Raw genomic sequence first — 16051 nt, 5'->3', positions numbered from 1 at the left:
TAAATCTCTCTTCTTTAAGTTCGAAACCATTCCCCTATCACAACAGACCCTGATAAAGAGTCTTTCAGTCCAAGGGAGCACATCACTTACAAAAGATCCATTTTAGCATACTTACAATATTTGTTTTTAAACCTGGACTGTTAAATGAAAACAATCAACACTATGCAGCATTTGGGGTGATCTAAGGTACAACTCCAAGTTTTTCATACTGTGATAGTACTTATTTATTAACAGATACTAAGTATTTACCTTTTACAGAACTGACAGGTGTAAGACCAGGTAAAGAAAGAAAACCTTCTTGTCCGACAGCAAAAGCAGAGCTGAAAGAAGAACAGAGAAGTTCCCATGTTAGACAAGTTCCGCACAAGTTCATGCTTCCAAGAGGATATAGAAAAGAACTGTATCTTCATATATTAAGAAATATTCTTTTAAAATATGCTTTTGACTTTTAAATGCTCTTGTTCCTAATCATCTGTGCTGGGTTCTGGAATATTAAGTGGTTGCCTGTGATAAGATTTGATGATTCTCTTCCAATCCTATGTTCCTGAACACCAGAGAAGGTCCAGGAATGAGCTACTACAGCTGCCTCACTTGAGGAAAACCTGTTTGGTTCATTGAAAGGAGCCAGGCATCATAGGTTATGAACATTTATATGAAGAAGGGGCATTGAACAAGGAAAAGCTTTTTTTGTCATACAGATGACACAATGGGATCCAAAGACAGGGATGTGAGGCTACACAAATCTGATTAAAAATAAAAAGGAACAATTTTAATAGTGGGGTAAATTAAAGCACCAACTCACTATGAGATCTGATAAAAGCTCATTACTACGCTTTATGTTGCATGACAATATGCAACAGCTGAATCCACAGCTAATTGAAGTCTTCAGATTTTGGTTCTTCTGCCTTAAATCAATCAAATCTTTACATCAGCATATTAATCACAGCCTGGAGTTAAAATACATTATGCAGTCAAAATATGTTTACTGGAGGCGTTTGAGAAGCACAAGTCAAAAGAAAGAGAAAAGACATTGCTTCCACTGGTAAATACCAATCCCCAATCCGCAATTCACAGGAAAAAAAATGTTAGTTAATGGGTCCTCCAATATTTCATGTTTAGGATTGTTCTGGTTTTCAAGTACTTGCAGTTCTCTAGCGTGCTTTATTTCTAACTTACAAATGCCACAGCAAAGCTCAAACTGCTGGTTAGCGCAGGACGCTGCTCACAAGATGCACTGCACAGGAAGGGTGGAGCCTGAAGAAATACCTCAAAGCAACAGGAGAAATCACACCAGGTGCACCACTTAACAGCTGGAGACAGAAGCCAGGCACAGGCCAGGCAAACCTCCAACCAAGCAGAGTATGGCCCAGACTTTAACCAGACACTAGGAGCTTTCATAAGGTGAGAAAACTTGCTACTGGGTCACAGAGACTACAAATGTTCCTACTCTAGAAATGGGAATTAAGTGCAGAAAGGAAGATTCAGTTGATATAGGGGAAAATAGGCTACTTATAAAAAACCTCTTGTAATTACCTACTGCTAGCTGTAATTCTATTTTTTGGAATAGAAATGCTGAGTAATACTGCAGAACATGTGGGCAGAAAAGACCTTATTGAAATTTAAAACATAAATATACAGATATGTTCTGATTACCACAAACACTGCTGCCTTTCTATAGAAGGTATAAGGAAGGTATTTCTGTATAAAGTTTTTATGTTTATGTATCTAATTCAACACAAGCTAACCCACGTGTAATAAATTCAAGGGGAAGTTTGGTGGTCTGTCTTCTTCAATACAGGGTAAGAAACAAATAGGGGGGTTGAAACTAGATGATCATTGTGGTCCTTTTCAACCCAGGCCAATTGATGATTCTATGATTTTACAATCTCAATTTTTGCAAACTCTGATGCCTGCTTCCAGCTTCCCACCAGCTTGAAGATGTAAACAGAGGTCTGTGCAACCAACTTCCCGCTTGCGGCCTCCCTGGGCTCAGCCATACCTTTCCTTTCTTCAGAGCAGTGTACACATCTTTATACTGCTGGTACTTTTCCAGCTCTGCCTTCACCAGCACCTGACGGATGTGCATGACTTCCTCCACCGTCAGAGCCAGACACTCCACTGGGTAACAAAACTCCTCCTGGAAGCCAAAAATCCATGTTACTTCAAAGCCAAATTGCTTCTTCTACATTTCAACCTAGACAACCAACCACCTGGTTAGTAACTCCAGAAAAGGAGTTTCTCCCCTCAATAGCATTGGCTCATTCATGGGCATCACATGAGTTTCAAATCATCTGAAACCATGCAATCTCAGTGGTCCGATGTTCAGCCTCCACAATGCGCTTTGTTCATTCTCCCTCCTCAAGCCATTTGGATCTTCTCTCCATTTGTCTTTCACTACAAATACTGATTTTAATTGACATTCAGGTTTATAATTAGAAAGCAGAAAGGTAATTTGGCACATGGTTTTACTTTCAAGTATTCTTAAGAACACATGATTTCTTTGACACTTTGTGGTGCCCACAATGGCCGAGGAAAGTCAGTAGTAGCCCATTCTAGCAGAATTTTTTATTCAGTGGTACCACATCTTGGCGTTCATGTGATCTAACAACAAAAAGCTAAGGCAATCCAGACAGACAGGCTCTCCTTTCTGCCACCAGAAAGCAACAGCGGCAATTTAAGCTTTACAGGGTAACCTTCAAATAGAGAACTGGCTACCCAGTGTTGGATTACAGACGGCAAAGAATGAAATAGAGAATGACCCAACAATTTCCCACCAACACAGTTTCTGTACGTTCTGTATTACATCGTGATGGAGAATATTGAGTAGAGAACTCCTGAATTTGGTACCAAAGAATAAAAGCACCAACCCAATTTGTAATCCAGCCCTGTAGTTGATTATACAGCTCCAACAGAAAGACAGAAACCTCTGTGGGAATTCCCATCGCCTTATGCTTAGTGAACCCTTTCAGCGAGCTCACAGGGGCTGCTGTGTGGTAATGACAATGACATCCAATGCTCTTTGAATAATGGAAGGAAATTTTTCCTGCAAACACAAAGACACGGCCGACAGTTTGGAGGTCTAATTTATACACTGAAGAGATGGTTCAGATTAATTGTGAAATATTCAACTTACATGGACCCAGAGTTTGGTTCTGTCTTTCCATTAGATAAAAAAGAAAATCTTTCTACGTTGCAGACCTGGCAAACATTAGCATTTAGGAACCACCACATTTTTAAAAATTGTTGTCTTACCTATCTAGAAAGGGAACACAAAGAAACTTCGCTCTGTTTAAGGCACCCCACAAAAGACTAGAATTGAGTTAACTTTGTTAGATTTGCCAGCTAACCCTTTGGGGTGTATGGGTGCTAGTTTTCTGGAAAGAACAAACTATGTCAAAAACAACTGCAATTTGCTCTGAGGTGTAACACAGCACAGCCAAACAAAATGCCTTCTGTTCATTATGAGACTTCACAGCTAACTGGCTGCCACTGGCACTTCATTCTGGTCCTTCCCATAGCAACTGCCTCGCTACAGGGAAGCACGGCGGTGGGCCGGGTGAGATGGGAGAGGAAGTGGGTGGGAAAGCGTGATGCACACAATGCCAGCAGAAAACCTCAGTTCTGCATCGTGGGAGACTGAGAAACTGACTGGGGTGAATGAGGCAAGCTGAATGCTTTTCATCAATCAGAGCTTTAGGTCCTTTAGAAACACAGTTCTTACTTGGAGGCACTTCCTTCCCCCTCATGTGCGCCCGCTCCATTAATTTATAGGACGATGATGTCAGTGAGTATTGCTCCTTTGAAGACAGTCTGTAGATCTACTATAGGTGCAGAGCAGCTACCAGGGGAATAGTGTGGGTCTGCTGTACCAATCAAAAATGATTACTGCTACAGCACGTAGAAATAGTTGCAGGCAACAGGGGAAACATAGAAAAAAATGTTCACATGTTTAAATGCTAATGTTTTAATTCCAGAGGTTACACAAGGACAACAAAATGTTAATGCAACATTAAATGAAAGATAAATATTATGCTGATTTCAGAAAACTGCTTGAATTTTTTTTCCCTTTTTGGCATAGAAATAAGTACACAAGAAAATCTTTTGTTTCGACACTAGCTGTAAGGCACTGAAATTAATTAAAATTACACTAAGCACTGACTAAACTTCATTAAACAGTGATGTTTTGGGGTTATTACTCAAACTTGAGCAATGATGTGCTCAAGTCAGGCAGCTAAAAATGAGATAACTACAGTTCTCTGCGCAACCTGCATATGACAGAACATACTAAAGACAAAATGTGATTTGAATGGCCTTGATTTTCTGGAATTGTAGTCAATACTCATTTTAACATTCAAGGTGAGTCGGTATTCTTATTTTTAAAGGAAATAATCTCATTTAAAAATACTAATTTAAACTTGAAGTTTCCACGATCCTCATGAAAATTGGCTTAAAGCTTTGACTGTGCAGTCATTTTATATACTGTAACAACTTAAGGTGTGTATATGTAACTTCTTCTACTCAGGAAAAGCAGGTAGTAAGGATTATATGTTCATAATGTGAAATAAAGTGCTTTGTAGGTCATTCTCAGCATAATGCACCTGATCAGTCTTATGACTATCTTTTTTACAATATTCCTTGTAAAAATTCTCATTAAAAGATGTCACCAGGCAGTCAAATGAGTTACACCAGTAAATTGCAATAGGAACATGTGCTAGATTGGACTCTAAATTCTGCACTTCATGGTTAGTCAAGCACTCTAAGGTCTCATTGATTTTGCAGACTGAAAGTTCATCTGGGAGTCTCAGCTCTCCTGCAGAAGACTGCACTCTCACTTATTAGTTGGGACAAGCAAAAGAAAAAATCAATTATTGTTTGATTTTACATAGGGGGAAATTAATCATTTTTTCTTGTTAGTGGGCTTGCCTCCCTAGGAATAGTTAGGAATTATTCTCTAAGTTCTGATACAAAACTGTGCGGAGGACCAAAACCATTTGCATGTTTTCAAGTGAAACAGATTGCAAATGTCATTCCATTCTACAGGGTGTTGAATGTTTCTCACTAGAAACACAAAGGCTCACTCTTTTCAACATAGTCCAACCATTACAATAGTTTTGCTGTTGTTTTTTGTTTTTTGTTTTAATTTTTTTTTCTGCTGGATCTTCATGTGCTGTAAAGTTTAAAGTCTGTCCCACTGACAATCTTGTGATGTTGCATTTTTAGTTTGCTGTCCTTTCAGAACTGATTTCTTTTCCCCGTGAAGTGATTGAAGACACACAAATATCCTACACACACTGAAATCAATGTCAATCAGGTGCAGTGTCCCAGCCTAAGCTTTAATTCTTGCCACAGCTTAGGAAGTGCTCCCCAGAGAGGGAACATGCTGGTGTAGGTGATTTCCAAAGCCAGCAAAAAGAGGCAAACCTTTGCGGGTTTCCACCTGCTGGCAAAAGCTCTCTCACAGAGATAGTACATAGCCCCTGCCACCCCACACATGGCTGCTTCAACGGGATGAGAGCTGAGCAGAGAAGCTGTTTGCATAGTTGAAAAAAGTGGTCTGAAAGTCATCCTTGGAAATAAACTCCTTATCCTAGGAACCTGAACAATAGATAGGAAGCAGAAAAGCGAATGCTGTGTATAAATGAAATCATTAGCTTTGGTCCTCTAGGTCATGAAAAATAATGATGATGTTGATAAAAAAAAGAAAAGAAAAAAAAGCAAACAAACTACAAAGGCATTCATATGCACATATCAGGACACAGCTTCATCTCTGATTAGGCACCAAGTTAGCTCACTGCAGTACACACACCGCCAGGCTGGTCCCACAGAAACCTGCGTTCCAGGGAGCACTGGCAAGACGACACATCAAAAGGATGTCGGTCTTTTACCAAGTTTGTTTCCCTTCCCCACCTGCTCAGCAATAACTCCCTCTGTCTGATGAGATGCCAGTTCACAAAACCACAGTTAGTATGCAAGACAGACCAGTTTCTTGCTAATCCTGCTAAGAGACTGCAGCAAACTCCTGTCTGTTTGCTCTGGCATGGAGAGCTATTTATTGATGAGGCCTCTTCCACCTTGAAGAGAAACTGCGGCCACAGGAGCGGGTGATAAGAAATGAAACTCCATCAATCCTGGAGGAAGGGATGAAGAAGCGTGAAGTCAAATTAAAAAAAAAAATCATATTCTGCAGGTATTGCGAAGTGTTCAGTGAGGGAACAGCAAGGTTAGACATACAGCACCTGGCATGGCCACTGACACAAGCTGGCATCCTGCAGGGAAGGAAGAGCTTTGCAGGAAGCCAGCAAGTGTAACAGGGACAGTGCCATCATGTCACAAACCTATCAAACTAAAACCAGAAGGACTATGGGTGTTGTCTGTCACACCCTAGAGGGCACTATTGCCAAGTCAGAGAATTTACTCTCCAGGCATCAAATAGGACAGGTTCTTATTAAAGGAACGTCATTTCACTGCTGATTTTCCTTCTCTCTCACTCCATAGCCAAAACGAACTAGGTCACAGCTATCCAGAAATCAAAAAGTCCAAAAGAAAAGAAATTAGTAAAATCTTTCTCATGTGTTCCTGCGCTTCCCTGATATAACTACTGTCTTTTCTCCCTTTTTCTTTAATACTTTTAGCAGGAATTGAATAATTTAATTAATTTTTCGGCAGCAGTTTTATTTCATATATTATTTTTCTAGGCATATGTCAGTGAGCATATGCCTAGAAACAGGCATCTATATGAAAATGCATAGGTGGCCAAAAAGGTTGAGAACTTGTTTCCCCTGTTCAAAATAAAAGCCTCATAACTAAGATTCTTCAGTTGTATGATCCCTTCAAATACATGAGATGAGATCAATATTATAACGATGCACCATAATTCTATGGATTAAAAAAGCGATGGAGCAAATGCCTCAGTATAACATGCAATGCCTTCTCCCCTCCTCCCTTTCAACAGTGTGCATGGGAACGACTATGGACCTATCAGAAAATAAGTCCTGTACTTGCCCATACCTTGAGTGCATCCAGCAGGCACTCACGATCCATTTTATATGAGAGCATCTTCAAACACGTACCGAAGGAACCCTCCATCTGATTCTGGTGCAATGTGTTATGCTCCAGGCTCATTTCAGCAGAAGTCTACCTGTGCTGTGTTTATCAACATGCTACTACATCACCTTCACCAAGAATGAGAAACCACGTTCTTGTGGAAAGATATAATAATAAACAAAATCCAGCAGACCCTCTGAAATGGAGGAAGCATGTTGTGAGAATATCTAGAGATTATTTTCTTGCTAGTTTATCATCAACTAATGGATTCAGATCCTGGCCACCACTGCCTGGGTGAACAACAAGAACACTCTTCAAAGCCCACTAATACCACTGCTCTACAATACAGGGCGAGTGAATTTTCCCTTCCTTTCAGAACTAAGATGTGTTTATTGATTTCTCTATTCACCAGCACCTTATGGGGTGTACTTCAAAACCCTGCTGGAAGGAAAAAGAGACGAGGAACATATCCTGCATGAAATTACAAAGCACTAATCAGTAGGTCAGCATAAAAGAGCCAAGATTTCATACCCGTTACTCTTATACTCTGTTGGAAAACAGCTCTCAATTAAAGCTAATTGATCAAATTTACTGTACTTTCTTTTCAAGTAGTAATACAGTTTTTTGCCTCAGTGACTTCAACAAAGCAACATAAACAAACCTTGATTTGGATTACTGAAAGAGCTTTTGCATGTATAAACATTAACCACACAAATTCTTACAGTAGAAGGAGAAGAAGCCCTTTCATTCATTCAGCCATTAACTAAAATGCTGCCAAAAACTAAATAATAAAAAAAGCATTTAAAAAAATCCAGAGCTTTGGAATTGTCTCTATTCAAATGGAAAATCAGTAAGGCAAAGTTTGCCTGTTTTGGTAACATTCTGAAATAAAAGCAAGGCACATGGCTTTATCCAGAGTCCTAATCAAAGTGCACATATTTTCCGAGGCATCTGTACCTGGGATTCTGGGTTAATCAGAAAGTTCAAATCTTGATTTCAAAACGTCTTTAGTAGCCCAGGGCTGTTTCTGAATTCAGGAGTTTTCTTTGAGTCAAGTTCTAATCACACTGAAGCCAAGTTTTAATTTTCATTATACTCTTAGCATGCCTCTTTTTCTCTCTCCTACCACCCACTCCACTTACAAGTGATCTGGAGCTCTGTTTTGAAGGTGGTAGAAACTGTCTGACATTGGTTGGAGTTTCCTTTTCAATGGAGTGTCGTCTCTGAGGTGGCTGCCGTCTCTCTGGCTGTGGTGTAGATGATATGGGCAAGAACTTTGGAGGTGCTAAAGATTCAACCAGCATAAAAGAATTAGTTCTCGTAAAACAGAGTGTTGGATAACATTGCTCAGTACCTGAAACAGTCATTGATTTCCTAGAATTCCTACTGCTGGGGGCTCAAATTACACTTCCACGCTCTTCAATACAAGTATCATACTGATTACATTTTCAAGACTGAAAGAACAGGAATACTTGTAAGACCAGCAAATACAGGCATGCTACTATCCATTTATCACTGAATAAAAATTCAGAGTGCCAAAATACTGGCTTATACAAATTATTTCACCACTGTGCACAGATTACATATTTAATTACAAAAGCTTTCCAGTGAAACTGGAAATCCTGTTGTACAGTAAAGCCTACCATAACTGCCTGAAACAAAAAGATCGGATTTTCCCCTCTTGACAGTAAGTACTTTGCTTGTGAGACATATTGGTGATTACTAGGTGTCTTTCAAACAAGTACATTCATCGATGTCAGAGGTGCTGAAAATATTTAAATTGGCTTTTACATTGGTTTAGAATGTGTTTCTGCAGCAACAAGCCCTTCTGAGATGAACATAGCTGAAATATGCACTTCTGACTTCCTTTACAATTCCCTGACAGTTTCAAATATGACTTTTCTGTTTCACAAAGATGTCCACATATAGTATAGGCCTTCCACTCACTAATTACTACGTTTGTCCTATTCAGCATGTTCCAAGGTTCAGATTTATTCAATTTACACTCAGCTTCAGCTTTCTGTAAGAGTGTCAAAGTTCAATAACAGAAGGCAACAGAACTAAGTGAAAGCAGGCACTCTAAAACTCACTCTTTCTGCTGGTACCTTCCTGCGAGGGGTCTTCCACTTGTGAGGGGGAGATGCTGCTGCTACTTGTTGATTTGTGCACTGATTCCTCCTGTGTGGGAAGATGAGAAGAAATAGAATTCATCAGAAATTATTTTTTCTTCTCTTACTGCTTGTTAGCACATAGAAATCACAAGCTATCAAAGGCATTTTACCACTTTAAATCACACAAAGCCCTAGAAGAAGTCCTGAGAAAAAATGTTCACGCTACACAGAGCTATGTAATTTTCTAAGCTCAACTTTTGCAAAAACTGGAATATAAATGGTACGTGGTTGGAATTCAGTGCATTTAACCACCACATTAAAGAACAGGCGCAAAACAAATCTACTGTTTTGTTTTTCTATTAACTTTTCCACCAGTAATTGTACTCAAGATCTTTGAAGGATTTTTAACTACAGGAAATGCAGTAAGTCAATTTTATGTCTCACACTAGCAAGAAATCAGTCCTTGGATTTCTCCAGTTTCCAAAGGAATAACAGGTACTCATATCACCCACTAAAGAAAAGAGAAATTAAGCTGACTTCCATGGCACTGTTCTGTAATTACTAATCCCAGTGTATTTTTCTCCTTTCTTATGTATTTAAAAGGAATCTTCATTTTGTGTTTCATCACAGAAGCCAAAGTCAAGCCCAAGGTGAAACAGGCTTTGACTAACACCTGTCAGGAATCCAAGGCATTATGACACCCAAATCACCAAATCATTCCATCCCAAACCTCTGTCTTCAGCCACCAGATATCAGTAGGATACATGAATCACAAGAGCCTCCCCAAGGAACAGAGTTGAAGGACTGATTGTGAATGCTGTTTAGCTCCAATGTGAATGCTTTTAACCGAGGAGTTTCACAATCACTTAACTTGTCAAGATTTACAAGAGGTGGCCAGCTCAAAAATCCAGCAAGTGGCTGAGCCTCTCTTTCTCACGCAGATTTCTCTCATTATTGAACTGCAAGCAGGAAAATCCCCACTAACTGAAAGAATGCTGCCTTTGGTAACAGCAAGTCAGAAAAGAAAAGCTGGCAGGGTCACCTCAATGAACACCATGCATCACAGGACAGAGGCCTTAACAAATTGCCATCAGGTGATCCGTACTTTCTGCTTAGCCCTAGGACATGTATGCAATGTATGTAAAGAAACTGTGATGTGATGTTTGCTGTAACACTGTATATGCCTCAAGACAGTCTTCTGCAAAAATCTCCAACCAGGTCAGACCCCAAAACATTGTACTCACTTTAACATATCCAATATGTCTCTTCCAGACATTTGAGATGGGAAAATTGTAGGGAAGTCTAAACAGCATATTTAACTGCACCAGCTGTTTTGCATCCACAAACCAATATAGTTCAGCTACAGAGCTCACTCAGATATCTTTGCAGTTCACTGCTTCACACCACATGGTTGCCCTAAAAGATCACTGCAGAACTCACAAGATAACTGAATGCATTGCTCTCTAGAAGTGGTACAACAGCGCTCACAAGTCTGGAGTTCAGTGTTTAAATTCTGTTAACTCCTGTAGAAAGTAAACCATTAAACTACTCAATCTGTAGAAGTCAAACTCATCTATGTAAAAGATAACTTTTTCGTTGCCAGAGGAGCTAGAAGGCTAGGATGAAGAACTAAGCAAGCCATCAATTAAAAAACACAACCATGCTGTTCTACTGCTCATTTCTGTGAATGAAGAGCAGCCAGAACTTCAGCGAGGGGTAGAGGGGAGCTTGTAGAGGAGCAGAGCAGTTCTCTGTGGAGCACAGTTTCTTGTTCTGTGGGATCCTACCTGGTCCTGACCAAAAATTTCAAGTGTTCTATTTTTTTATTGTCCTACATGGTAAGTTTTATAGAAGACTGAATCATGATTCAAGCAAGTTTGTGCACAGAGCTTATTTACATGCTTTTCTGATTCTCATTTTTCTTGCATTTCTCCTGTGCCTGAAACACCGGTGTGGAGATAAGAGACAAAATAAGGTGAACAACTGAAAAAGTCAAAAGCCTAAATATACTGCATATAAAACTGTAAAATAGTGATTATGGTACCTCTTGCTAATGGTCATATTCCAACTGAAAGAAATAGCTAAAAAAAAACTATTCTTCACATCACTTCCGAAATCAAGCTGGATATGATATCTTAGATGTTGCAAAGCTATGCAGCACATGGATGTCTCCATCTTTTCCCCACTTTTGTGAAAAAACTCTAGCGACATCATTAGTAATGTTTGCCCTCACTAATTTGTGCTGTATCTATCTGAGTTTTTCTGGGGGCTATTTTGATGGCCTAGGAGCCTCAAAATGAGAGGGACAGAAATAGACAAAAACAGGGCAATAAATGGCTTCTCTATGGTAAAGACTTACAAGAAAGATCCCAGAAGCTAAACTTCTTACATTAAAGAATGATAGGGAATGAACTGTCTGGAGCCAATGGCTAAGTATAAACCATCAATCCAGGGAGAATGGAAGCCAGGAGTACATGTTGACATGTTATCCTACTTAGACAATAGGTATTCCAAGTTTATAATTTCAAATTACTTCTGTTCACAAACTCAAGCACTGAAAATGCTGTTACTGACCTATGATTACTCAAACTTTTTTGTATCAGTACAGCAACTATTAACTATTATGGCTGACAATATGACTTTTCATGTCTGAGATTGGATAAACCAAACATCTGGAATTGTGCACTTTTTCACTAAGAGCTGAATAACTATAACATTAAATTTATAATATAATAATATTACTTAAACATTATATATATAATTCATGTGTAATATTAAATGTCCTGAGAAAGCTGCAGCTTTAAAGGCATCACTGTAAACCATCTGACTACACTACTGACATGATTTTTGTCCAGGTTGCCGGACAAAATTATGAAGACAAAATGGCTCTTCCTCCTCCCCATCTGAATCCATGATTCTATTAGCAACACAGAGAAAAACAAGGACAGATAGTAGGATTTGTACGATATTCATCCTTGCCAGCAAATGGGTATAGGGCAATATCAGACCATTTCTTTCACCTCTGGCTGGCAATACTGAGTGCTGGGCTGTAGACAGCATCACAACATAGCTGAGAAAAGAACAAAGGGGATTCAGGGGACAAAAATGCATTTGCATCACAGCCTATTTGGAGCTCCGTAGCTCAGCAGTGCAGATATTTGCAGCCTGTAATTTAGGACATAACACAGTCATAATTTAACTCCCAGTGAGTAACTCTAAATAGGTTAAGCTCAATTCAAAATGAAGGCAAAGAGGTGCCTGAGATGCTTATAGCCAAACAGGACAACATATACACTTCAGTTTGTTATACAGAAATAAAATTCAGCAATTAAGATATACTGGCAGAGCACACTTCACTTTCTTCAAATCTTCTATGTCCCACATGCCAGCTTGTTAAATTTCATCCAAACTCCTTCCATTATGTTTGTTTGCACCACTTTAGCACTGTTCCTGAAACCCTACCAGTACTCTGCTTGGCATTTTAATATTCTTAATTGCTTCACCAGCTACTTTTTTTGATTCAAACCAATACAACATCTGTTCTCTGTGACAATTTGATGTGACTGATTTATTCTTCATTTTATCTTCTCCTCTACGCCCCAACGCTTTTTTTCTGTATGACTTTGCTTGCCTGCATGGTATTCCTAATCAATACTCATACATTGAATTTTTCCTTCCCATAATAATTGCTTAATGTTTCCCTGTACAGAATTTTCTTTCGCTAATTTCTGCTCATTTTTCTGTGTGAGATATCATACTGCATTAACTTCAGGGTGCACTGACCTAAAAGCTGAAAAGATTAGAGTTCAAAATCCAATTCTTTCATTAACAAGTCTCAATATTCCTGCGTCCTGCCCAGCTTTGTTAAAATTAACAAAACCTCACATAGCCTCTATTGTAATTTTAAACACTGCTGAGAGATTTCAGAATGCTAATTTCTTCTGCTTTCAGTATGGATGCACCAAATTATGCACACATACAAGTCTCCCATAGGATAACCCACAACACAAAGAGGGTCAACTTCACAGGGATAAGGAAAGTACACAAAAAGATACATTTATCTCCAATTTTATTTCTCCCCAGCCTCCTATCTCTCAGCTTAGATACCTTTGTAAGTGCTTGTCAGGAAACCCCACCTTCCCTATTTAATACAGAGAAAGAGCCAGGGAAGACTGCCTTCCCCTGGTTAAAATTAACCTCTCTAAATAAACCCTGACTTTCCTGACAGCTTGACTTTCAGAAAAGTTCAATCTCAGTAATATTACTGGGCCAAAAGACAAAATTCATTCCTGATAATGTAATACTGGTGCTCTTCAAAGGCTATACTCAATGTGGCTTTTAAACTGGAGAGATTTTTTTATTCCTTTCTTCTTTCAACGCTTTCTAAAAATCATTAATTCTCCATTTGAGAGAGAATGGATTCAAAGTTGCTTCTCCACCTAAGCAGTGTCTGCTCATCTCTATCTGCAAACATTTGCCGGGTGTTACTTCCTAAGCCTACGTAACAGCCTAACCCACTGAATTTGCACTGAACTGCAACCTTTCTGGCAGAGCTAATTCTCCTTATTTAACAGCTGGTATGGTAGGGCTGGGCTTACATCTGAGGCCTTTAATGACAGCTCCTGCAAGGGTGCCAGAAGGGTGAAAAACAATTGTCTACGTTCCCAAAAGCATAACTGCTACACATACACTATGGACAGATACTGGGCATTAAATAAAAAAAGAGTGAATACTGGGACTAAGGACAAAACCATCATTTAACTTTTTAAAGAATGTTCTGATTTCTGAGACCTGATCTTGTTATTTCTGAAGCAGCCACATAAAATTCGCATTGCATTCTACATAGACACTTAGCTGATTGGTTCAGCCAATGAAGGAATAGCACTAAGTTCTGACAAGCAAGAATCAAGGTCAACCCCGATATTTTACCTCTGAATCTGAGCTGTCAAGTTCAGCCAGTGTGGGAGCCTTCAGGAGTCTCTTCCGCTGCACTGTCACTTGCGTGGCGCCGTTCTGCTTCCCCCGTGATGCCAGGCTGCCGTTTGCTACAGAGCCATCCTCTGACTTCCTTCCAGCCTCTGGCGCAGAGACATCTAGCGAAAGAAACAGAACAGTCGGTGCTTGGACCTCGTGCCCGAGGTAGATCAATCTGCTTTGCCTCCTCAAACCTTACTGTAAAGTCTATGCACACATAAGGAAAAAAACCATATTGTGATATTCTACATGTGCAGCTGTTCTACTTCAGCAATACTTTGCTGAGAACTACAGGCAACGGCTTATGGTACAGAAGCAATATGAAGGAATGAAAGCAATGGGAAAAGCAGCGGTGCAAAACACTTAAAAAACACCCCAGACTAACCCTGGTCAACTTTAAGAACAAATTCCTGTGTTGAAAACAAAAATATTCTTCCTTCAACTTAGAGTCTCTAATTAACTAAGTATCAGAAGAAGGTACAGTTGTATCTGGACAAGTGGGTTTCCAGTGAATCTGAAGGCAACGCCACACAGAAATTATGAGGTTTAGTGTGGAGTAAATCTTGTTATTCCTGTGAGGACAGAATTATACTTTATTCTGCAGAACACAGAAGAGGAATGAGAATGAGCTAAATAACTAGCACTCATCAAAAATATGCACAGTTCATGGGCTTGAGTGGTCATTTGTATTAAAAACACGTCTGTGAAGCTAAATGTTCATGTAACAGCAGAAACACGAAGCTGCTGTTCTGTTTTCATCTGCATGTGTTTTACAAGGATGCAACTCCACCAAATAAATTACTCCGGGTTTCTGGCCATGTGCAATGAGGATGAATCTCTGGCAATTTAAGCCCAGGGTCTGCCATGCTTAGCCGAGCTTAGCTTAGACATTAAGATAATGACCTAGGCTTTGATATTTTAGGGGCGCTTAGAGTTTGTTCTGATAATTCAGCTTTATCCCTGTAAAAGTACAAAGTGCAGTATTCCGATCTGAAGAAAATTACATTGGAGGGAGAATGAAGAGAAGCTTTTAATCTCCTATTTGCATGTATGCCTAAGTATCTGGTCTTTCTACAAATGCATTCTTCTACCCATGTAATTACATGACTCCTTTCCCAGTCTTGTAATAACAAAATACCTCCAGGTATTTTAGGGTTAGGGTAATGAAGTGTTATTATTCCCATTTTTACTTATGGTGAGAAGAGGCACGGAAGGTCAAACGACTCGAACCTTAGGTTACCAGAAGGACTACGGCAGAGAAATGATATAGTCCAGATATTCCCAGTGCCAACAATGCAAGTACTCACACCTCACTTGGAGTCACTTGCAGCCTTGCTCTGATTTAAACAGAGATGGTCACTGCTGCTACAACACAACTGGCTCTGATAAAAGCTGTTCTTGAAAAGTTAATTTAAAACTACATAGTATAGACAAACCCTTAGTTGCCATATTAGGTCAGCTTTCCAACATTCTCACCAGAGCAGCTATTTAAATGAATAATAAGAAGAGTGAGTTAAATTAGTATGCATTTAATAGAATTGATTAGCTCACTGTTATATGCTGAAAACAGAGGGAAAGGGCAGCAGACATATTACAGTTCCTCAATAAATCATATCTTCAATTGGGAATGCAAGAAAAGGGGATTATTTGGGTTGTTAAAGTCGTGACATTCCAAGCCTGTGAATCTGTACTACAGTTTATTACTGCCTTCAGGTCCTCCCTACAAAGAGTTGCAATCAAAGACTTAGACTCCCTATCCCTTAGTTCCTATCTTCAAAGGCTTTGCTAATGGCTATCCTGACTAGCATTATGGCTTCTAGGTCATGTTTTTCTCCCCTCCTAGATTTTTGCGAGTACAGCATGGGTGTCCTCCACATCAAATGCATTCCTACTGTAACGACTGCTTTGTGCAATTCCAGAAA

General features: G+C 39.4%; 1 protein-coding gene across 5 annotated transcripts in view; it reads right to left on the bottom strand.

The window, feature by feature from the left end:
• Window positions 1–16051, bottom strand: part of SPIRE1 (spire type actin nucleation factor 1) — a 124055-nt gene that overhangs the window by 3957 nt on the left and 104047 nt on the right. For 2 of the 5 annotated variants that reach the window (XM_052703795.1, XM_052703797.1), the window contains 6 exons: window positions 14085–14248; window positions 9135–9222; window positions 8187–8329; window positions 5422–5595; window positions 2000–2137; window positions 250–320 (listed from right to left, as the gene is read on the bottom strand). In XM_052703795.1, coding sequence (XP_052559755.1) covers window positions 250–320; window positions 2000–2137; window positions 5422–5595; window positions 8187–8329; window positions 9135–9222; window positions 14085–14248 — 778 coding nt within the window. The remainder of the gene's footprint in view (window positions 1–249; window positions 321–1999; window positions 2138–5421; window positions 5596–8186; window positions 8330–9134; window positions 9223–14084; window positions 14249–16051) is intronic. The other 3 variants (XM_052703799.1, XM_052703798.1, XM_052703796.1) reach the window with 2 other exon arrangements.

Source organism: Tympanuchus pallidicinctus, unplaced genomic scaffold (genome assembly GCF_026119805.1).
Source record: "Tympanuchus pallidicinctus isolate F22 unplaced genomic scaffold, pur_lepc_1.0 scaffold5, whole genome shotgun sequence".
Classification (NCBI taxonomy): domain Eukaryota; kingdom Metazoa; phylum Chordata; class Aves; order Galliformes; family Phasianidae; genus Tympanuchus; species Tympanuchus pallidicinctus.
This window is presented reverse-complemented; position numbering and strand designations above follow the sequence as displayed.